The sequence below is a fragment of the Coffea arabica genome, chromosome 11c (genome assembly GCF_036785885.1).
Source record: "Coffea arabica cultivar ET-39 chromosome 11c, Coffea Arabica ET-39 HiFi, whole genome shotgun sequence".
NCBI lineage: Eukaryota > Viridiplantae > Streptophyta > Magnoliopsida > Gentianales > Rubiaceae > Coffea > Coffea arabica.
Window position 1 is genome coordinate 18,754,745 of NC_092330.1, and position 22,930 is coordinate 18,777,674.

At 40.0% G+C, this 22,930-nt stretch overlaps 2 protein-coding genes across 2 annotated transcripts; both read right to left on the minus strand.

Annotated features, from left to right (window-relative positions):
• Positions 1-5,045: 5,045 nt before the first annotated feature.
• Positions 5,046-6,182, minus strand: LOC113715937 (uncharacterized). The gene is made up of 2 exons (XM_027240241.2): positions 5,929-6,182; positions 5,046-5,859 (listed from the first exon to the last, which is right to left on the minus strand). Exons 1-2 carry the CDS (start codon positions 6,180-6,182, stop codon positions 5,046-5,048), a joined length of 1,068 nt encoding a protein of 355 aa, XP_027096042.2.
• Positions 6,183-16,723: 10,541 nt separating this feature from the next.
• Positions 16,724-22,657, minus strand: LOC140016489 (uncharacterized). Its single transcript, XM_072070020.1, has 7 exons — positions 22,642-22,657; positions 21,766-22,241; positions 20,930-21,346; positions 19,394-20,836; positions 18,799-19,096; positions 17,422-18,315; positions 16,724-17,292 (listed from the first exon to the last, which is right to left on the minus strand). Exons 1-7 carry the CDS (start codon positions 22,655-22,657, stop codon positions 16,724-16,726), a joined length of 4,113 nt encoding a protein of 1,370 aa, XP_071926121.1.
• Between the last annotated feature and the right edge of the window lie 273 nt (positions 22,658-22,930).

Genomic DNA, 22,930 nt, shown 5'->3' on the forward strand with positions numbered 1-22,930 from the left:
TTGAACCAGATGGGTGCCGAATTTTGAAACGATTTCTTCTGTGGTATTTTAGCCCTATGAATGTATTTTCCAACGGCATAAGCCATGCTTGATTCTGAGTTAAATTGTTTGAGTTGTGACTAAAACAAGAGGACTGCCCTGTTTTGGAAAAACGTAATATTTGGACTGATTTGGGACAAAAACTTGGGAGTGATCTTATTAATTGAAATTTTGGTGCTAAACCATTACCAAAGGTATCATGGATGTATCTTAGACCTTTATTTTACCAATGAACCATGGTTGGATAGCTTTCTTGGTTAAACGATTGGAAATTGGGAAATGAAAGTCAAAAGGCAGATTGCCTTAGAATTTTTCCTGAACTTTGGTTGACTAATTAACTATCTTTCCGAAGGTATTTTTCCCTGAAATTTGATAGAACGGTACCTTTCATATGGGAGTAAAATACTGCCAATTTTGGTACCAATCCAAGTTCGTTTCGATACCCAATTAAATTACTAAAGTTAGAGGTTCAAATCTGGAAATTCATCTCCAGTCTTGAATTTCCCCAACTTTGAGCTACCGTATCTCGGTACTCGAAACTCCGATTCTTGATCCGCTTGTTTTGTTATAAACCTCGCTTGCAACTCTAATTGAGTGACAAATTTTAGAGGCTGGTTTGCAACGTGTGAATCGTGCCGAATTTTCAAAGTTGGCCGAAATCCAACTTAATTCTGCCTTGTAAACCAATCCTGCATCTTCAAGCTCATTTTTTAACACTTTCCACTTTGATTCATGGAAAAGTGTCTTCTAGGAACTTATAGTACTTTCTAAGAGGTTTCCAACGGTATAAAGTTTTCCAATTCTCGACTTATGCCGAGCGAGTTACGATTTTTCAAAGATTTAGGATAAAATTGAAATTTCTCAATTTTCAAGGCAAAGGAGTTTTTCCAAAATTCTTAATTCTCTTAGTATTATTCAAACGTTTTGCCCTCGCTTTTCGTGATAAAAACTCAAATAATATTGTACATAATAAAAGGCTAGTTGAACCTCGATTTGCGTGTAATTGAGGTTCCTTTTGTGAAATAATCTTTAGATTGTACTAGAGTACAATCTCCTTGATAAGTGGGTTATTTGTGTGATTATCCGCTATTAATTGCCAGGCGCACAAGGAGACCTTCAAGAGGATCTCACTGTGGACACTTGAATCTCCAAAGAATAATCCCTATTGAATTGCTCTGTGAGTGTCAAGTGTGTGAATTCTTGATACTTGCTTAATTGTGGTAATTGTTGGAATTTAAAAAAAAAAATAAGGGCGGGTGCGTACTTTATCGTACTCGTTCTAATTGCAAATGAATGATTGAAGTGTATTGAATGAATGAAATGTAGTGAATGAATGAATGAAATGAAATGTTATGTCATGAATGCATGTGTCGTTGGAGTGAACCTCCTCGACTTTCAAATGAATGGGGGACGCCCAAACTCATAGGTAGACCTTGGACTCGAGCCGGCAATGGGCTTGGTCGGGAACCTAGGCGAGCCATGAGATATATAAGCTCGACCTATTAAGAGGTCTTGCTTGGCATACTCGTAGAGTATCGCCTTATAATAGACTTGTGGGCCCTTGGGGTGTACGGTGGACGGAGGGAAGTAAGTGGTGATCTACGGAAATGGAAATACCGACCCGGTTGACAGGAGGGTCAACGGGGGAAAGTATACGAATGACATCGGCAGAGCGAGTGGAACTTAGCTCCTGAGAGCTACTATATCCTTGAATTGTTTCTGATTACTTTTCCTGTTCGAATGGTTGATTATTGAAACATCACGGTTTTATGCAATAAATTTGGGATTGCTATTTGAACAATGTGCTTGCATGTGTGTTCTTGGCCTCACGAGCGTTTTGCTCACCCTGTAGATTTGTTTTCCTTAACAGGATTGGACTTGGAGAAATGTTGGAGAAACCCCTCTTGGCGTACTCTTGTTTTTAGGGTTTCCGTTGCACTTTGGGGCTAGACTTGTGATTGATATATATATTTTTTGAATATTGATGTATTTCGAGATTCCGACGTAATGATTGGGCAGATGTTGAATATTGATAAGCTTGAATGCTTACGCACTGATTGTATTTATGATATTTAATCGTAATGTCTAGTATTGTATTAAGTTTGAACGGAAATTGCTTGAGTCCTGGCGAGAGCTGGGCAGGCGTTCCGCGGATACCCTTTGGTTCGCCTTAGGGAGAAGTGGGGGCGCCACACTTTTACTAAGGAATGGAGGGATGCCAAGTTTTTAGAAATCATTCCAAGATTTTAATTCCCATTCCAGTGAACCAAACACCAACTATGGAGTTTATTTCATTCTTTCGTTCCGATACCCTTTTATCAAACACTCCTGAATCTTTTTGAATGATAACAGTGTCTGGGATATGGTATAACCCAACCAATGATGACTACAAGGTAATAATAGGGCCGGAGGAAGATCCTGCTTATTTGTATAGTTAAAGTTACAAATTTCTAATCTGGTTGCTAAATTTAAAAGCTATTCTGCTGTGACACCTATATATTTTTCTTACTATGCCTTTGCAAGCATTACAATTAGTGACCAACCCGAGAAGATGATTGTGCCTTTCTTGCAAGTCACACGGTGAAATATATTTCTGACTTAACAGCTGTAATGAGTTTTGTGACACACTTTATCAAACAATGGCTGACTCTATTCAAATGCCTTGAAACCAAAATAATTCGGCGGGACAGAGAGAGTCCTTCAACTTCCTAATATCTCTTTTATGAAAGCCATCTCCAGCAAGGACCCCACACAGCAAATGCCCACATATGCACACTATTATGTAGACTTCCAGTACGTTGTCAGGCAAGATCTTACCTGGGCAGAAATCACTGTAGTTGTCTAGTGAAGAGCTTGCCTGCAGTTTGCTGTAAAGCAGGAAAATTTGCTTCAGAAATCACTATTCAATTTGTCAAGCGAAGAAGCATAATAGAAGGGAATTGTTTTACGTAAAACTGAAGAAAAATGGGAAGGCAATGTAAGAAATCACTATTCAATTTCACTAACATCGTCCCCATTCATTATATTAGATACCAGACCTAGTAGGAAGTTTACGTCTACATACAACAGATATATTTTCTGCAACTTTGAACATCTAGACATCAAAAAGTTGAGCAACAGTCTTATACTGACTTGTAACTGACATGCAGATTCAAAGAACTGGAATGGATTGAAAATGATAAACTCTCAACACTTGCTGATAAGCATTCTTAAGGACAAAGGAGACCCAAATCTATTATCCTTTCTCAAAGCATATCTAACATTTTGATCCTGCACCATCAGCCCTAACAAATAAACTCGTACAAGGTCTACAAACCATAATCTAATTCAATATAGCTTCCTCACAACTGGTAGAGCAGAAAAATTTAGACCTGATTAGTCTATAATGAAAAATTTGCTATAGTATAAGTCAGAATTAAAATTTCATCTTTATTGCACATATCCATTTATGCTAACATCAGCAACCAATTCAAATGCAATGAGAACAAGAAGGACAGAGACATACTTTTTAGAAATAGTTCTATCTTTTACGTAGAAGGGCAAAAATGATATGGTACTACATAAAATAAGATTAATCAAGTGACGCCTAAGGATCCATAAAGCAGGTAGACATCTCAATTTTGGATGTTACGAAGAAGATCATCACCTATACCTTATCAACTCCAGACTGGATTTCATATACTGAAGCTTCAGGAAAAACAAATTGCCATCTCATTTCTGAACTAAAGGATGAACAGAATAAACCATAAATCCTTTCAACCTTCTAAATATGAGAATACTCCATGGGACTAACTTAGGAGCACCAAAAGAAAAAGAGCCCATGCGTAGGTCAAGCAGGATTATGTTTGGTAGGCGGTGCAACGAGGGAGAGGCATAAAAAAATCAAGGCACTCTAAATAATCATGCTCTATGATGCTATAAAAGCTTACAACCCGTACTAATTACTAAATCACATTTGTGCACATTATGTTTGTGGGTCTAACAACTGAAAATAATTAAAGGCCCCTGCAATCCAGTTAAAGGTATATCAAATATTTCTAGAAAATGTTTGGGTGAGTCAAACAAAATTTTACAACAACAATTTTCTGCAAATAGACAGAGATAATGCAGAAGCCAATAACCTAGATGCATGCAAATGAAGAGCTAATAATAGACATGTTAATGGCATCTATTAGCAATCTCATTCCAGCCTTGGCACCTGTCTCCAGTCCACCCACCTCCCCCCCTGCTCCCTCCCCACCCCGTACCACAAAATCAAAAAAGAAAAGATAAATAGGAAAAAATCAAAAAATCATGAGAAGAAGAATAAGAAATCAGCAAAAGGTATTGGTACACATCAACTCTACCACTACCTCAAGTGCAACTCAGGATACCATCAAACTGCTGTTAAATCATCTTCACTATTGAAACCATAACCAGCAATGTTCCATCTGAACAAAATTGCATATACTGAATTGGTTGCTATTCAAATGGTTGTGGCTCATAATCATGCAAGAAACAGAGTTAAGATAACATCCAAACACTGGAGACCACTTGAGAAAACAAAGTTTTATCTGTTTTTTCAGTAACAGAACAAGATGAACTGCAAGTGTATTGTGGACACCCGTATTTGCAGTCCCGTAGCCAGTAGGGGCTAGCACAGATTAAGATTATTACATAGAATAATGAGATTAGCATGAACATGGTTAAGTATGTTACTCTATTTGCTTTTTAATCCTGCAGAATTGTTCTTCCCCTTTGAATAGGATAGTGTTAGGGGGCTGTGTCAGGGTAGAGGGGAATTTTACAAAACACAGGGGACACAAGCATGGTGGGGTATTCCCACCTTACTATAGCATGTGAAGAAGCGCTGAGCTTCCCCGGACCGAGCTGATTGGACTAGCTCGGGGTGCTGATGGAAGAGTTGGTCCTAAGCCTGCAAGACAAACAGGAACAAACTAGAGGAGGGGGACCGAGGGTTGTCCCCGAGGGCACTCCGACGGTCAAGTCGTCCATGCGCAAGCGTTTCAAGGAGTCGTCCCCCTCGGGGGGTGGTCGCTTGTTCTTCCGAGCTGTATGACTGTCCCCCCCGTGGGGCCTCCGGCGATGGTGTTTATCACTCCCGTCAAGTTCTGGGTGTCCTGGTCGGGAGAGTGGCCCCGAGGAGCGTCACGCCGCTCCGGGCAGTCACGACGCTGTCCCTCACGGCTGTCTCCATAGTAAGGGCGCCCGGACTCCTGGCCCGACCTGCCATGGCGTACGAACCGTCCCAGAAAACCGCGCTGGATCAAGTCCTCGATCTCCTTCCGTAGGGCCCAGCATCCCTCCGTGTCGTGTCTCACGTCACGGTGAAAAGCACAGTACCGGTCCTGGTTCCTCTTGTTCCGAGGTGTCCCCATTTTTGGCGGCCGATCTCTCAACCCTTCCGCCTCCATAACAGCCAAGATCTGTGCTCTAGGCCGTGTCAGAGGGGTGTAGCTCTTCTCCGGGAGTGGCGGTGGAGCAGGTGCCTTCTCCTTCGAGAGCCGATCAAAGACGGTCTTCTTGGCCGGGACGTCCTTGCCCTCTTGGGGGTTCGTCCGACCCTTCCGATCTCCGAGCTCCCGATCTGATTTCTTCTTCAGACGGCCTGCCTCCTCCGCATTAGCGGCCGCGTGTGCCCGGGTTAGGAGCTCCTCCAGATTTACAGGAGGCTTCTTGGCCGGCTCGTAGAAGAGCTCCTCTACCCTGAGCCCGTTTGTGAAGGCGGCCATGACCACCTTTTCATCTTTGTCCCTGACCTGCAAACTCTCCGCGTTGAAGCGGGTCATGAAGTTCCTCAACGACTCATCGGGCTTCTGCCTGATAGACATCAGGTGGGTGGCGTTCTTCGCATAGGTTTTCGAGGAGACGAACTGGGCGACGAACTACCTAGCCAGCTCGGGGAAACTCCGGATAGACCCTGGTGCCAAGCCTTGGAACCAGAGCCGAGCTTTCCCCTTCAGGAACATAGGGAAAGTCTTGCAGCGGATCTCGTCTGCAGAAGTCTGCAGTCGCATGTGTGTCAGGAAGACCGAGAGGTGGTCTTCCGGGTCAGTGGAGGCGTCATACATCTCGATGCTCGGGATCTTGAACCTCCGGGGTAGGGGGTAATCCTCTATCTCCCTGGGGTAATCCTCCGTCATACATCTTGGAGTTTTTTTAGTATAAATTTCAGGGGCTAGATCGATTCCTATGAATTTTGCTAAATTTTCAAATTTCAATGAAATCCATGACTGTTTTGCTCTGTTCTTACTAAAGCAGTGATTTGGAGCTCAAATTTGATTGATTTCTGATTTGAATCTAGAAAAAGTGTCTTCTAGGGAGTTTTAGTTCATTGAGTTTATTTTCCAACGGTATAATATTTACAAACTTTGGATGCATGAAACTCAAGTTATGATTTTTCAAAAAATATTGCCAAAATTGAATTTTCCTTGTAAAGAGGCAAAAGCTTAAAAAGTGGCTTGGGAACATTTTCTAGGTTTCAAGCTTAATTTTATTGGTTATTTGCACCTCATTTCATACTTGAGAAATGGATTTCATCTCCTAGTCTTGTGCCCTCGGTTTCCATAAAAATGAACCATAAATGGAGCGTTTTAACTACAGTAATTCTTAAGGAACTTCACTAGCTTTATTTTTGAAACTTGGAACTTTTAACTTCAATATTTACTATGAAAATAAGTACCGTTTTGATGGATTTTGACTCCATAAGTTTAGAAAACGTGAACGCTCATTTATATTCTAAAACTTGGGCATAGGATTAGAAGTTTTAAGATATGAAAGCCATTTTCCTTTCCTTGATTTTCGTGCCAAAACTAAGTATGATACTCCCCTTTTGGAATCAAGATTTCTTGCCACGACTTGACTCGAAAATGACTTTTGAGTTCCTCTTGAGTATTATTTCAATGATTAAGCGAGAAAGCTTTTTTAACTCGACCTGAACTTGTGGCTTTGAGCGTGGGTAGCAAGAGAATATTTTTCTTCTTAGCCTTGGTCGAGTACCTAGGTAACCGTGATTGTGCATGTCTCAGGTGATCACATGGATGCCGAGGAGCTTGTCTGACCTCTTGCTTTTGCTCTTGCTTTGCCCTTGACTTTTGGTGAGTGTCAAGTGCATGCTTCATGTTGCAATGATTGAAATAATTTGTACAAGTGCTATGTGATTCGTGAACTTGCCGAGACAAAGGTATACTTTATCGCATTCGTCCTCTCTCTCTCTTGAATGCTTGCTACCTGAAATATGAATTTGTATGACTTGCACTTGTACTCAAACATGCTTTTAACCCGTGAGCACTGAGCGGTAGCATGTACCACACCCTATTCGAGTGGGAGGTGCCTCTCATTCCGACTCAATGCTATGATCAATTCTAAGTCAATTGGAGCATTGTCTCATCGACCAATTGTACTTGTGGGGACGCCCAAAACCCAATGGTTAGCGATTCAACTCAAGCCAACAAGGGCTTGATTGAGGAGTTTGGTGAATCTTGGGCTCGTGTACTTGACTTGCCTGGATATACTCAAGTAATATCACATCTTGTTTGACGTGCGGGCCCGGCAGGGGGTGTAACGGTGGATGGAAAATGGTGAAAAGTGGGATTCTATGGACTTGTTACTTGCTTGGTTGATGGAGTGTCAACATTTGGAAATTGTGATTCAAAAGTGTCGTGAAGCAGTGTGGATTTAGGTCCTGAGAGCTCCTGTATCATTCCAATTTGTGTTTTACTTCTTATTTGTGCACTTAAAATGAAATTTCCTATTAAGTCGCTTTTAAGTGTGATATTTGATTTAATTTCTGCTACTTGCTTACTTGCTTGATTTTCTTGGCCTCACTGAGTGTTAACTCACCCTAAGTTGTTTTCCTTAACAGGTTTTGAAAGTGGAAGTTGGGAGTTATAGACTAGCGACTTTTGGTTGAAGCTAATGAACCTTTTGTATGATATTGAAGACATTTGAAGTGTAAACTTTGTTATATTTGGTTTGTATATTTTGAAGTTTTCCTTCAATCCTAATTCTATAGTTGACTTGTAGTTCTCTATTAAGCTAGAATGAGTGTGTGAATCCTGACGAGAGTCGGGCAGGCGTCCCGTTGATACCCTAAGGTTCGTCCTAGGGAGAGATGGGGCCATCACATCTAGAGCATACACTCTGGTTGGCACCCTCGACCTATTCCCTCCTACATTTGTCTGGTTAGGGTTCTACCTGTCCGACCGTAAAGCATCGCCTCTATCCATGAGCGGACAGTTAATAATTCGATGATCAGGACTCCCACAATGCAGACATTTCTGTGTCTTTCGCTAGCACTTAGTTTCAGAATGGTTTGTCTTCCCACAGTAATCACAAGTTATACGTGAAGCCGATGCTTGGCCTACTCATGAGGCATATCTCATTTGTCCTCTTCCACCTGAGGCTCCTCTCGGATAACTCCCCTAGATGTCCCTGAAATTCTTCCACCACTAGTTCTTCGACCCACTTTAGGGGGTGTCATACCCCGATCACCTTGTCCCTGCCCCTGACCACCACTAGGCGAACCTCTCTTTCTTGCATGAAAAACCTTCACTTGTGCCCTTGCAATTTCAATCCTTTGGGCTTTCTCAAGAACCTCCGTGAAAGTATTAATTTGTGCCATCACTAAAACCTCTTGTATTTCTACATTCAGCCCTTGTACAAACCGTCTCACTCTTCTTTGCTCCATAACTACCAATTCCAGAGCAAATTTAGATAATTTGATAAACTGAGTCTTGTCGCGCTCCATTTTTTGAAAAAAATATAATTACGCGTTTATAAAAATGATTTTTTGATTAATTTTGAGTTAAAAATGAGTTTCTTTTTATTTTTAGAGAATAAATAAAGAAAAATGGCCTAAAATGGGACTTTAAAAAATGCGACGATTTTGGCCCAAAATAGTAGTTTAAAAAGGGTTTTTAAAAAATAGGAGTCGCCACTTGGTATTGAGTTAAGGTGTATCAAGTCACCTAAAATAAATTTTAAACAAAAAAGTAAAGAAAACCCTTTTTAAACGATTCCAAATCTTCGAAAATCAAAAGAAAAGTATTTGGGAATCACGTTTGAAGAAAGGGAAGGCAAGGATAAAATCCAAAGCACCCTTTCAACCTAGTCAGATTTAGTTGCGTGATTTAGTCGGAAAATTTTCTTAATTTAACCTAAAAACTTATCACATTTGGATGTTACTATATGGATGCAAACCTAGACCTAATGGCTATCGGAAGGGTCAATATGTCTATTCGAATTTTAGTTGGTGCAAATCGCATTAATTGCTATACCCAAAAGTGATTCTTTGAAGAGGTCACGAATATACAACAATGAGATTTGAAAAAAAAATAGAAAAAATTATAATATACAAATATACGTGACCTAAAAGAGAAAGATGCAACATAACGGGTACGGGGCCTAAGATTTGTGACTCAATTTTCCCTTTTATAGAGGGGATACGAGCGTACTAAGGCTAAAAGGTCATACTCATCCATATCCCATATTTAAAGGGTACTCCCTAACCTAATCAAGCAAATGCACTAACCTATTTCTAATTTTTCTTACATGGAATGTAAGTATAAATGTCATGTTTCACACGTAGGGATAAGAGATATACATATGGAGGAAATATCATACAAAAATGGTAAATATCTTAAAAAGTAGAAAATATGCATGAAATGTAATGATTTGTCACACAAAGATGGTCTAGCGCGTGGACGGTCCCTAAGGGTCTAGCGTTGGACTAGCTCATATATTCTCACTGGTGTTGGACTAGGGAGAAAACGGGAAAAAGGACCACAACTAGCGTTGGACTAGTGTGGTGACGTCATACATTTATTATAACTAAACAAATCATATAAAACATAACAAAAGCAAGTAAACACATAAAACACATAGCACATAAGTATGATATCTAGATGCAAAGACCCTAAGAAAGCGAGTAAACACGTAAACATACAAGCATGCAAACACATAAACAAATAAAGGCAAATAGAGACCTAACTATTACATTTGGGGACCCTAACTACAATCTAAAGGGGTAAAGAATGCAATGAAATAAAATAATAACCTAACTATTACAATTTGACATTTAATTACCTTTCAAAGAATTAAAAATTAAATTAAAATAAATATACAAAATTAAAAACAAATAAAGTGAATAAATAAATAAATAAAATAAATGTTGAAAAAACATGCAATTACACACATAAAATCACATAGGAGCACATAGGAAGATTTAAAATAACACAAGAAGATACTTCCCTTTGAAGTAGTAGCTAATGGGGGATTGGATTTGCCCTATTTAACTCCAAAATTAACAAAAATCATCAAGGCACCAATTTAATTGACAAATAAATCATAAGGAAATGGAAATAAATATGAAATCTATCAATTTAGGCATTCAAAATGGAATATAATTAATAATTAAAAAAATATAAAAGCAACTTCTATCTAAGAAATCAAACAAACAAAGACTTAATTGCAAACATTGAGAAAATTTTAGGGGCTAAATTATTATTATTACAAAACTTTGGGGTCAAAAATTAAAGACAAGTAAAATTAAGGGCTCAAAGATTAAGCCTACCAAACCCAATGCTAAAAATTCATAAAAATAAATCAAATACCCACGAAAATATTATCCAAATCCTTAAATCTTTTGATAAAATCCAAATCAAAAAAAAATTATTAAAACTTAATTTTCATCCTAAAACTCATAAAAATCTGTCCAAAATCACATTAAAGTATGCCAAAGAAAATTAAAATTTAAAGGAAAAAAATTGGTTCTATTTTCCCAAAATTTGGGCCATAATAGGATTAAGCAAAAGTTGAAGGACCAAAACAAAATTTTCACAAAACTTTCATGCAGCCTGGTCGAAGCTTTCTATTACACCCTGCAAATTCAGAAGCTTTCTTGCTGCAATTTTTCTTAGCAGCTTATTGAACACAAATATTCATGCAAACTCAAACAGAATCCATGAATTTATCAACTAGAACCCAACAAGAATCACAACCCAACAAGGAAATAACACAAAAACATGAGATTAAAGCTCAAAATTCCCCCCCTTTCTTCCTTTTCTTCTTGGGTTTGCAAGCAAAAAAAGAAACAGAATACTTCCATTTGCATATTCCAAACAAATCCTCAAGACTTGTCTCAGATCATGAGTAGCAAAACTTGCAGAGATAAAGGCATTATTCGAAGCCCATTGCAAGATCATGCAACCCAGATTGAGAAATGACAGAGGAAAGAAAAATCTTAACTCATGCATCGCAACATAATCTTCATAATTCCTACATCACTCCATTTCAAACAAACCCATCAACTAACTATCTAAACTTTGTCCTACAACTGAAAAGACTGATTTCCAACAATCAAAACCACGTAATGGACATCAACAAAGGGGTATCAACAGCGGTCAGTTACCATTACAAGGCAAAACTTAGAACTCTTACCCAAATGAGTTTGAATCTTCATAAAATTTTATTTAATCTACAAAAGGAGAAGTTTTAGTTACCTGAAAATGTTTGTGTAATCAAACGAACGTGAAATATAGCAAGAAATTGTGTGCTGATTCCAAGAACGAAGCCAAGAACTTCTGTGGCGACCCCACTTCCCCCTAAGGCGAACCAAAGGGTTGGCGGGCCGTCTGCCCAGCTCTCGCCAGGACTCACGCAAGCATTCTAGCCCAAATCCTTTCAAAGGATAACTTAATCTATTACCAAAAACAAGTTTTCTCGAATGGAGTCATCCTTAAAGCCACATTATCTTCAAAGATAGCGATGATAAAACCGCCAGTCGAGGCCCTTAAACGTCCTACGTGCTACTTACCAAAGTACAAAGTCATCGCAATCTGTATAGATAAAATGCATAATTCCATAATACAGCTTACAAGTTAAGTGATCAAATTAAGGTTACACATTTTCCAGCTTCAAGTGGCAATCCAAAGGAAAAGTGCATTATCTCACATTACAGTCCACATAATAAGTTGTAATATTCAAATACAATTCAAAAGGAAAACATGAGTAAGCATCCAGCTTTCAGTTTCCAGAACCTGTTAAGGAAAACAATAAACGTGGGGTGAGCTAAAGCTCAGTGGTGCCCCAAAACATGCAATCACATAAATCAAACAGCTGTTGATAATTTAAATCAAATTGAAACAGTTAGGGAAAGCGTGTAACAGCACAAGGTAGGATACAAGGGCTCTCAGGAGCCATTTTCCACGCTTGATCCGATCCCATCGTAGTTGACCCTCCGTCAACTTTCACTACTTATAGTCCATGTAGATCCACTTATTTTAATCTTAACCCGTCACCATTCATACCTCTGCTTTGGGCCCAAACTTCATCTACCGACGCAGTATACTCGAGATATACCCGTAATAAATTTGTCGAGGGATTCACCCAACGACGTTTTGGTAGTTGGATTCAGATGTCGAGGGATTCACCCAACGACGCAACTACAGATTCAGATGTTATGGTAGTTGGATTCAGATGTCGAGGGATTCACCCAACGACGCAACTACAGATTCAGATGTTATGGTAGTTGGATTCAGATGTCGAGGGATTCACCCAGCGACACAACTACATTTAGATCCACAGATTCATTAGAAAATGTTTCACACATGTCACCACTCGAACGGCTAGTGCGATAAAGTACACACTGCTCACTTCGATGGATCAAAATCATTTATTGGATTTTGACAATTATCACATAGCGAATTGATAAAGCGCTTAACCACATAACATAGAACAAGCAGGGACACTCACCAAGAGTGAAGTTCAGATATTGGATTGAGGATCGAGTTCCGCGTCCTCGTAAAATCCTAGAATATCAGAATTGAAGCCATAAGTTTTCTATTGGAACTTTTGGCTTGCACATGTAGAGTTTTCTAGCATGTTGCTAGTTTACTTTTTCTCAAAATATTTTACTTGGAATCGAGCTTGTGAGAACCGTACAATATTTCTTATAAGATTTCTGGAATACTTTTCCTCGAAGAAAATACTATTATTATTTTCTTAAAAACGAATCGGCAAGATAATTAATATCAAGGCTAAAAGTATACCTTGAAAAAAAATGTTCATTGGAGTGGTTGTGCCTATAAAATCTTTGCTAAGGCTTTAGGGTAAGGTCTGTTGAAAAATGTTGCTAGAATAAGGTTTTTCTTTTCTTCCTGCCAAGCAGGTTTCTACGTTTAAAACCAAAGTGATCGAGTTTCACCTTTTAAATTTTCTTTAGTTCCGACTAGCCTTAAACGATTTATAAAGAAGGAGGGAATTCGGAACAAAACTAAGGTTTTGAGTCTGGAAGGATCTTTTTCCCAAATTGATAAGGCTAGTCTAACTTAAGGAATAAAAGTCATGTTGCCCAAGTTTCTAAGGCAAAAATAGTAGACACTATGTTTAGCAATACGATGCTAAATCTGTACCGTTCGAGACTTAAAGCAAAATATTTTTCATTTACTTAGTCAAGCGTTTACTTGGAGTCACAAGGTCGGTACAACTTCTCACATTTTCGATTCCAATCCAAAATCACATTTTCTCAATATTGCACCATTAGAATTTAAACGGTAATAACACTAGAGCTCTTCAATTCTTAGCCCTGTGTTCCAACAAATTTATATCTAAGCATAAACAGGAAAATTTACCAAGGCTGCGTCAATACTTAGCACTTGGTAATCAGTACTTATATCAACTCACAGTTTCACAAAATAGTAGCACAGATTTCTAAACAATTTCAGAAATTCAGTTATCCATTCAGGGTGGGAGTTCATAGAGCCCACCATCAGCCAATTTCCAATAACTCAACCATTAACTCAAAAGTGGGAATTCATAGAGCCCACTGTCCACAATTTCGACACATTATGCTCCAATGAAAAATAATGTCGACCATTAGCTTTGCGAACATTGGAATACGAGTAGAAATTGTTTCACTAGCCAGGCTTAAACATACATTTAGCAAGTACCTTCTTACATCTAACTCTTTGAGAATTTCATGAACGCAATAGAGTCAAACCACAATCATTAACATCAACATTTTCCATGTGTTTCCAATCATTAAGGCTCAAGGAATAACTTCACAATCGAGCTGGAAATTCTTACTCAAACTTTAGCAACCACAAGGAAAATTTCCAGCATTTGTACACCCACATTTTTGGTTGAATCCTTCGAGATATCAAAACGTTTCATTGCTAAACAGCTTTCACAGATTAACGTGTACATTTTGTCATGCGTCTTGAGCTCATAATACCCCAAGGAAAGATTCCAGGAACCATTTTAAAAAAATTCAGTTCAACCTTTCGGTCATTACAATTTCCAGCACTTCGTTGTTTATAAATTCACAATTTTCGTGGCTAAGACATGCTATTAAGCTCTCAGCTTCATCATACACTTTCTTAGCTAAACCATGAACATTTCCAGTTCAAGAGTTGAATTTAAACAACTGTTATAATCTTCAAAATTTCCAGGTTCAAATTCACGGCAGTTTACAAAGAAATTTCCAGCAATTGTATGTTCTTAACTCCAACTTTTCTTTGGCCAAAACAGGGTATTAGGCACTCAAATTCAACATGCCACCACTTAGCTAGGTAATTAACATCTCTCGTTCAAAATCAAATTCAGTTAACAACTACAAACATCCCAAAAATCCAGGAATTCATTCGGCTTTTCTTGGATAATCTTGCATGCAGCAGATTTTCTTATTTGTTTTTGTTTCTAGATTAGCCGGACCAAAACACTTCATGCAAGGCTTAATCCTTTAGTTTTAATTAGTCAAACACCTAACCAAGTGGAAATCAAACACGTTCCAGCAAATTCATGCTAAAATACCCAAGCAATTTCCCAAAACAATTTCAACGGCTAATCTGGAAAATCAGTTCAGCAGTCCAGAAATTTTTTAATAAGTTTTCCAGATCAAGTTCTCGGTTTGAGCTGCACAAAAATCCGGTTGCATCTTATTTTTATTTTCAGTTCTAGCTCAACTAATTCAGCTACATGCAAAGCTAAAATTTCTTGTCATTAGCTAGCTAAATATGATTATTGGCTTAAAACAACAAAATTAAACCAAATCAAGATGCATTACTTCCAAACAACCTCACGGCAGGACCATTACTTCCAAAACAGAATTTCTAACAATTTGATTTCATCATCCAACTATATAAAATGATCATGCAAGGCCCTAATCACAATAATCATCCAAGTTCCAGTTAATTTATCACCATTTCAGGCTCAAATCACTTCAGAAAAACACATTAAAGCTGCACTTCCAATCATCTTCTCGGCTAAGACATTTTCCTCTTAAAACAGAAGTTTCTTAAGCTTTACCATTATCATCCGAAAGCACAATCAACATGCATGGTCTTAATCATCCAGTTTTCATTCAGCTAAGTACACTTAGGTGCTCAGATTGTCCCAGAAAAACAGAAATAAAGCTGCACTATCAGCTCAGCTTCTCGGCAGAACCATCTAGCCGAAACAGAATTTTCCACAGCTTTGATTTCAACATCCGATGGCACAAATTAACACATGCAAGACCACGGCTAGCTTAATCTACCTCTGAGAAACTATTTTCATTCCAGAAAATTTACCTCACTCAAGGTTCACTCGTACGTCAAGGAAGCTAGAGTCTGTCCCTCTCTCTCGGCCTTGCTCACAGGCCTGGTTCTGGTTGGGTGTTGCAGTTGCGGTGGGGTTGCTGGAAACGGTTGCAGTTGGTTGAGGTGAAGAAAATATAGAGGAACTTACGCACAGCCTCTCCCTCTCTTCCCTCGAGCTCACTTACGGAACCAGAAATGATTGCAGCTCGCGGACAGAACCAGAAATCTTCCTCTCGGCTGCAGAGTGCAGCTCGGCCTCTCTCACTCTCTCTCTCGGATTGTCGACACTAGCTAAGCAGAGTGAGTTGCAGTTGTAGTTTGAGATGTGAAGTGGAAGTGGATGAAAGAGTGCCGTGGTTTTGGAGCTGATAGAGTGTAAGAGTTGGTTTACTTGTGGAGTTGGTGATGGATTTGGATTGGTGGTATGGGGCGGCTTGTGTATTGCAGTGGAGAAGTTGCCGATTGGTTAGCTGGAGTGGCGGACAATCATGGTGTCCAAGGAGTCGTTTGGCCGTGAGTGGTGATGGTTGTGGTGCAGTGGGGATTTGGTGAATTACGAAGGGCATTTTGGTCCTTTCACTTTGCCTCCTAACCTCTTTTCAATCCTCAATTCTATCTTAATTCCAACAATTGTCCCCAAGTGTGATTTGATGGCCTAATATACGTTAGTATACTTAAACCGTTTTACTGAATCTTCATCGTTTACTATTTAGTATTAAGGTTCCTACATTCTTACTTTATTAATTCCTTATTAAAATCAAGTTTGACCTTGTAATAAAAACCTAACATTTATCGTTGGCACTAAACAGAAATTATCATTGGAATTTAAATAATTTATTTTAAGGCGAAAATTTAATCCAACCCTAAAGATATTAGTTTAGTCAAATAAAACCAAGAAATTTCATAACTTTGGAAAAGTATAATATTTTCCACATAAACCTATTTTTACACGCTTAATTGTGAACAATTAAAAGTAATACTAGAAGTTATTGAACAATAGAAGAAATGCAAATGAAATATGCACTAATTTATATATCCATTTTTTTTTTCAGGGTTCTCACATCCTCCCCTCCTTACAAGAATTTTGTCCTCAAAATTCACGCTTTCTAGCGAAATAGATCAGGATACTTTTTCTGCATTTCCTCTTCTAATTCCCAAGTTGCTTCCTCGAGTCCATGATTTTTCCACAAAATCTTCACCAGAGGAATTTTCTTATTTCTCAGCTCCTTCACTTCTCTTTCCAAAATCTTAACTGGTCCTTCTTCATAGGTTAGTGTCTCATCCACTTCAATTCCTTCTAGTTGTAGCACATGGCTCGGGTCAGGATAATATTTCCTAAGCATGGAAACGTGAAATACATCGTGAATCTTAGCCATGCTTGCAGGCAATTTCAGCTGGTATGCTACATTCCCAACTTTCCTCAAAATTTCAAAAGGTCCGATATACCTTGGCTTCAGTTTCTTACCTTTCTTAGATACTACTCCGCTCTTCAAGGGTTTAACTCTTAGGAAAACCTTGTCCCCTATTTCAAATTCCAAATCTTTCCGCCTTGTGTCGGCGTAACTCTTTTGTCTACTTTGGGCAATTTGAAGCCTTTCTCTAATTAGTTTCACCTTCTCCTGGGCTTCTTCTATCCAAGGTATGGCTGTAGGATCTAAAATCTTCTTTTCTCCAACTTCATCCCAATGAATCGGAGATCGACACCTTCTCCCGTACAAAGCTTCATAAGGTGCCATTTGAATCGAAGCCTGATAGCTATTATTATATGCAAATTCTACCAAGGTCATATATTTACTCCATTTACCTCCAAAATCCAATATACACGATCTTAGCAGGTCCTCCAAAGTTTGGATTGTCCTTTCCGATTGCCCGTCGGTTTGGGGATGATACGCAGTACTAAATTTCAACTTGGTCCCCAAAGACTCTTGAAATTTTTGCCAAAAACGCGAGACAAACCTTGGATCTCGGTCGGACACGATACTCACTGGAATACCATGTAGCCTTAGGATCTCTTCTGTGTACAACTTGACCAATTTCTCCAATGAAAAACTCATGCTCACAGGTAGGAAATGTGCTGACTTAGTGAGTCGATCGACTATTACCCAAATTGCGTCAAACCCTTTTTGACTTTTTGGCAATCCCGTGACAAAATCCATTGTGATATGTTCCCATTTCCATTCAGGGATTTCTAACGGTTGCAATAAACCAGAGGGCTTCTGATGCTCAGCTTTCACTTGTTGGCAAGTCAAACATTTCTGCACATACTCCGCCACATCCTTTTTCAAACCTTCCCACCAATACAATCCCTTCACATCGTGATACATCTTGGTTACTCCTGGGTGTATGGTATACTTTGAGCGATGTGATTCCTCTAGAATTTCTTTCCTTATTTCTTCATCTTTCGGAACCACAATTCGGTCTCGGAACCTCAATACTCCTTCAGACCCTAACTTGAAATCTAGAATTTCCCCTTTTTGCACTTTCTCCAAATTCTTCTGAATCACAGGGTCCGATTCCTGAGCCTCCTTAATACGCTCTAGTAATGGTGATTTCAGAGATAGATTCCCAAATAATATCTTCAATTTCTCCAAGCGAGGGTTCCAATTACTTATTTCTTCTAGCATGTCCCATTCTTTAACCATCAACCCCGCTATTTGGGCCTTTCTACTTAAAGCGTCAGCTACCACATTTGCTTTTCCTGGATGGTAGTTGATCGAACAATCATAATCTTCCAAAAATTCTACCCATCGCCTTTGTCTCAAATTCAGTTCCTTTTGGGAGAACAAATACTTGAGACTCTTATGGTCTGTAAAAACCTCAAAAGTCACGCCATACAAGTAGTGTCTCCATTTCTTTAAGGCGAAAATCACCGCTGCTAACTCTAGGTCATGAGTTGGGTAGTTCTGTTCATGAGGCTTCAATCTCCTGGAAGCATAAGCAATTACTTTACCCTTTTGCATTAAAACACATCCGAGACCTTCTCCAGAGGCATCGGAGTACACGGCATAACCTTCGTCTCCGTCAGGTAACACCAAAACAGGAGCGGATGTTAAACGCCTCTTTAACTCCTGAAAACTTGACTCGCATTTTGGAGTCCAGATAAACTTATTTCTTTTCTTGGTTAGCTCGGTCATAGGTCCTGCAATCTTCGAAAAATCCTGGATAAATTGCCTATAATAACCTGCTAAACCCAAGAAACTTCTGATTTCAGTTGGAGTTTCTGGCCGCTTCCAATTCATAACGGCTTCAACTTTTGCCGAATCCACAGCAATTCCATCTTTGGAAACCTTATGCCCTAAAAAGGAAATCTCATCTAACCAAAACTCGCACTTGCTGAATTTTGCATACAACTTATGCTCTCTTAGTATCTTCAATACTATCTCCAAGTGCTTAACGTGTTCCTCCTGAGTCTTGGAGTATATCAAAATATCATCTATAAAAACTACTACAAATTGGTCCAGGTATTTCTTAAAAATTCTCTGCATTAAATCCATAAATGCAGCTGGTGCATTAGTTAAACCAAAAGGCATGACTGCGAACTCAAAATGTCCATATCTTGTACTAAAAGCAGTCTTGGGTATGTCTTCCTTCTTAATCTTCAACTGGTAATACCCTTGCCTTAAATCCAACTTAGAGAAGACCACTGATCCTTGCAGTTGGTCGAACAAACTATCAATCAACGGTAGAGGGTATTTATTCTTAATAGTAACCTCATTTAACCCTCGGTAATCGATACATAGCCTCAAACTCCCGTCCTTTTTCTTAACGAATAGAACGGGCGCTCCCCATGGTGAGTCACTTTCCTTCACGAAACCTTTCTCCAACAGGTCTTGTAACTGGATTTTCAACTCTTTAAACTCGGCAGGAGCCATTCGGTACGGAGTCTTAGAAATTGGAGCCGTTCCAGGCACCAAGTCGATCTTAAACTCTACCTCTCTCTCTGGTGGTAAAGTCATTAATTCTTCAGGAAAGACGTCCGGAAAATCCCGTACTACGGGTACATCCTCTAATTTTACTTGATCACTGGGAGTATTAATCAAGAAGGCTATGAAACCTTGAGCTCCTTTAGATAACATTTTCCTTGCTCGTATTCCCGAGATCATGGCAGAAGATGCTAACCTACCTTTAACATCTAACCTCAGGGTTGCTTCTCCAGGTATACAAAATTCCACTATTTTTTCTCGGCAGTCAAGCTTAGCATGATGGTGACCTAGGAAATCCATTCCTATGATAACATCGTAACCTTTTATATCCAGACTGATCAGATCCACTAGCATTTTCTGTTCTCCGATATAGAATTCACAATTCTTATAGGCCAAGCTAGTGATTACCTTTCTATTACCCATGGGTGTCATAATTTCAAGATCAAAGGGTAATCTAACGGGTTGCACATCTATTCCAGACATAAAAGATGGATTTACAAATGAATGCGTTGCACCAGGGTCAATTAACACTTTAGCTAATCTATGAAAAATTGGAAGTGTACCTTCCACAACTTCCGAGGAATCAGGTACGGGTTGATCATCTATAGCATACACTCTGGCAGGAACTGTTGGTCGGCTCCCTCCAGAAGTGTTTGGTCTAGCTTTCTGAGGAGTCCCTTCCTGCACCTTTGGACATCCTGAGATTTGGTGCTCACTACTTCCACATCTCAAGCACCTTCCTTGCTTCTTCCAGCAACTATCCATAGAATGACCAGGTTTCTTGCAATAAGCACATGTCACTTGAGGAACTATTGCTCGACCCCCTTGCGGCCGATTCCTAGGTTGTCCTCTTCCAATTGGTCCTCCTCTAGCTCCAATATTTCGTCCTCCTGCATTCCTGGCCCCGTTTCCTCTTGCTTGGGCGCCTCGTGGTGCTCCAGAACTATTCACTCCACTAGTTCCTCGGCCCACTTTGGCCGGTGGAGCATTTCCAAAAGTCGGCTCCCGACTACTGCTAGGAGCAAATCTTTTCTTGGACTGAAAAGACTTCACTTGAGCTCTGGCTACTTCAACTCGCTGCGCTCTTTCAACAGCCTCAGCGAAGGTATCTATTCTTATAGCGGCTAAGCTTTCCTGTAGTTCCACATTCAAACCCTGCACAAACCTCCGAACACGCCTTTGCTCGGTGGCTATCAGCTCAGGTGCAAAGCGTGACAGCTTTGTGAACTGGACTTCATATTCGGCGACACTCATCGCCCCTTGTTTGCATCTAATGAAATCATCCTCTCTCTTCTCCTGAATGAGAGGTGGAAGGAATTTGGCATTGAACTCCCTTGTGAAATTCGCCCAAGTCCTTGGCGTATGGTTAGTCTCCCACGTAATCCTTACTAGATTCCACCAGGACCGGGCAGCTCCCTCAAACTGGAAGGTAGCAAAAGTCACTTTTCGCTCCTCGGTATAGTTCAAGGCAGCGAAAATCTCAGTGATTCTCTCCCACCAGCCCTCAGCTATTTCTGGTTCGGGTTCCCCATAGAATTTGGGAGGTCCAAATTTCAAAAACCTTTCTAGTGCCCGATCCTCGGAGTCAACTGGGCCTCCTGGTTGATGCACTGGTTCAGTGGTTTGGCGCTCAGTCAATCGCTCGAGAACTTCAGTAATACGGTCAATTGCGGTGGCCACCCGGTCTCCGGCCACACCTTCTTGCCCTTGGTCTTGATTGACCTCGGGTTCCCTATCACCACCCGCTTCTGGGTGTTGTCTAGTGGGTCTTCCCCGGCTCCTTCCAATCACTTGGCGATCCATATTCTAAATATGCCTATTTCGGAAGGATGGGTCAAATAGGCAAGAGTATTATTTATTTATGATTATTACCATTCTTTTTGGTAAATAAAATCAATATGGTCATAGAGAAAAGATAAATAAAACACTTAACATATAATTCCACATAAAATTCATATAAATAACAAGTTGGAACATTTCCAGAAGTAAGGCACATAGACTAGCAAAATACATACAGATAATCCCTCATACAAAAATTAGGGATATAGTGCCTCAAAGGTAAGTCATCCACCTAGACAAAACTTGATGACATAACTAATGTCCCTTGCCTAGCCTTCTATGTCTAGTGTAACCAGGTGAGTCCTAATCTAACCCTGAGCAGGGCTATCAGGAGTAACGTCCTCCTCCGGGTCCTCCTCTGGATCCTCCTCTGGATCCTCCTCTGCCTCCGCCTGCTCACCACCCTGAATAAAACTGGTGGCCTCATCCATCATCATCGCAGCATCCGCCCTGATGCCTGCGCTCCTATCACGCATCCGCTCTGCTAATCGAGTCGCCCTAGCCTTTTGCCGCTCTATCTCCAGGCGGGCAGCCTCCAGTAGATGATGCTCAGCAGTGAGCCTAACCTCCAAATCAGCTATGCGGTCAAACTGAGTATCCACCATTATACCCAGCTCCTCTACGTCCTGGATTAGGATGGAGTTAGCGTCCCTCAAGTGGCGGCGCTCATCGTCTAAGGATAACACTAGCTCATTGGGATACGCGTACATGGCTCGGCACTGGCACCTAGGGTGCCTGTCAGCAGGTGAGTAACGTATATGAGCTCCTCCGCCTCGTGGCCTGTAGGAGATGGATCTAAGAGGCTCCGCATGTCCATTAGCCGCACTACCCCCGTTAACATGTCCGTTTCCATTTTCCATACCTACAAAATGATCAACACTTAAAGATTAGAACTTAAATAGCTAATTGGATCGAATATCACTTAACGTTTAACTAGGGTCTCCATTCTTATTTCTAGAGAGGATTAGGGTTTCTAACACATCTAGTAAGTCTCTTGAATAGCTTTTCTAACCTAGGCTCTGATACCACCTGTGGCGACCCCACTTCCCCCTAAGGCGAACCAAAGGGTTGGCGGGCCGTCTGCCCAGCTCTCGCCAGGACTCACGCAAGCATTCTAGCCCAAATCCTTTCAAAGGATAACTTAATCTATTACCAAAAACAAGTTTTCTCGAATGGAGTCATCCTTAAAGCCACATTATCTTCAAAGATAGCGATGATAAAACCGCCAGTCGAGGCCCTTAAACGTCCTACGTGCTACTTACCAAAGTACAAAGTCATCGCAATCTGTATAGATAAAATGCATAATTCCATAATACAGCTTACAAGTTAAGTGATCAAATTAAGGTTACACATTTTCCAGCTTCAAGTGGCAATCCAAAGGAAAAGTGCATTATCTCACATTACAGTCCACATAATAAGTTGTAATATTCAAATACAATTCAAAAGGAAAACATGAGTAAGCATCCAGCTTTCAGTTTCCAGAACCTGTTAAGGAAAACAATAAACGTGGGGTGAGCTAAAGCTCAGTGGTGCCCCAAAACATGCAATCAC

Bases quoted from the DNA above. Each gene is read 5' to 3' on its own strand.
- LOC113715937 (XM_027240241.2), bottom strand. From the start codon at position 6,182: ATGACGGAGGATTACCCCAGGGAGATAGAGGATTACCCCCTACCCCGG. The intron at 5,860-5,928 runs GTAGTTCGTCGC...GATGTCTATCAG, and splicing joins AGTTTCCCCGAGCTGGCTAG to GCAGAAGCCCGATGAGTCGT.
- LOC140016489 (XM_072070020.1), bottom strand. The intron at 21,347-21,765 runs GCAGAGGAGGAT...AGGCATATTTAG, and splicing joins AGGGTGGTGAGCAGGCGGAG to AATATGGATCGCCAAGTGAT. The intron at 17,293-17,421 runs GTAAATGGAGTA...ATTGGGATGAAG, and splicing joins GTGTATATTGGATTTTGGAG to TTGGAGAAAAGAAGATTTTA.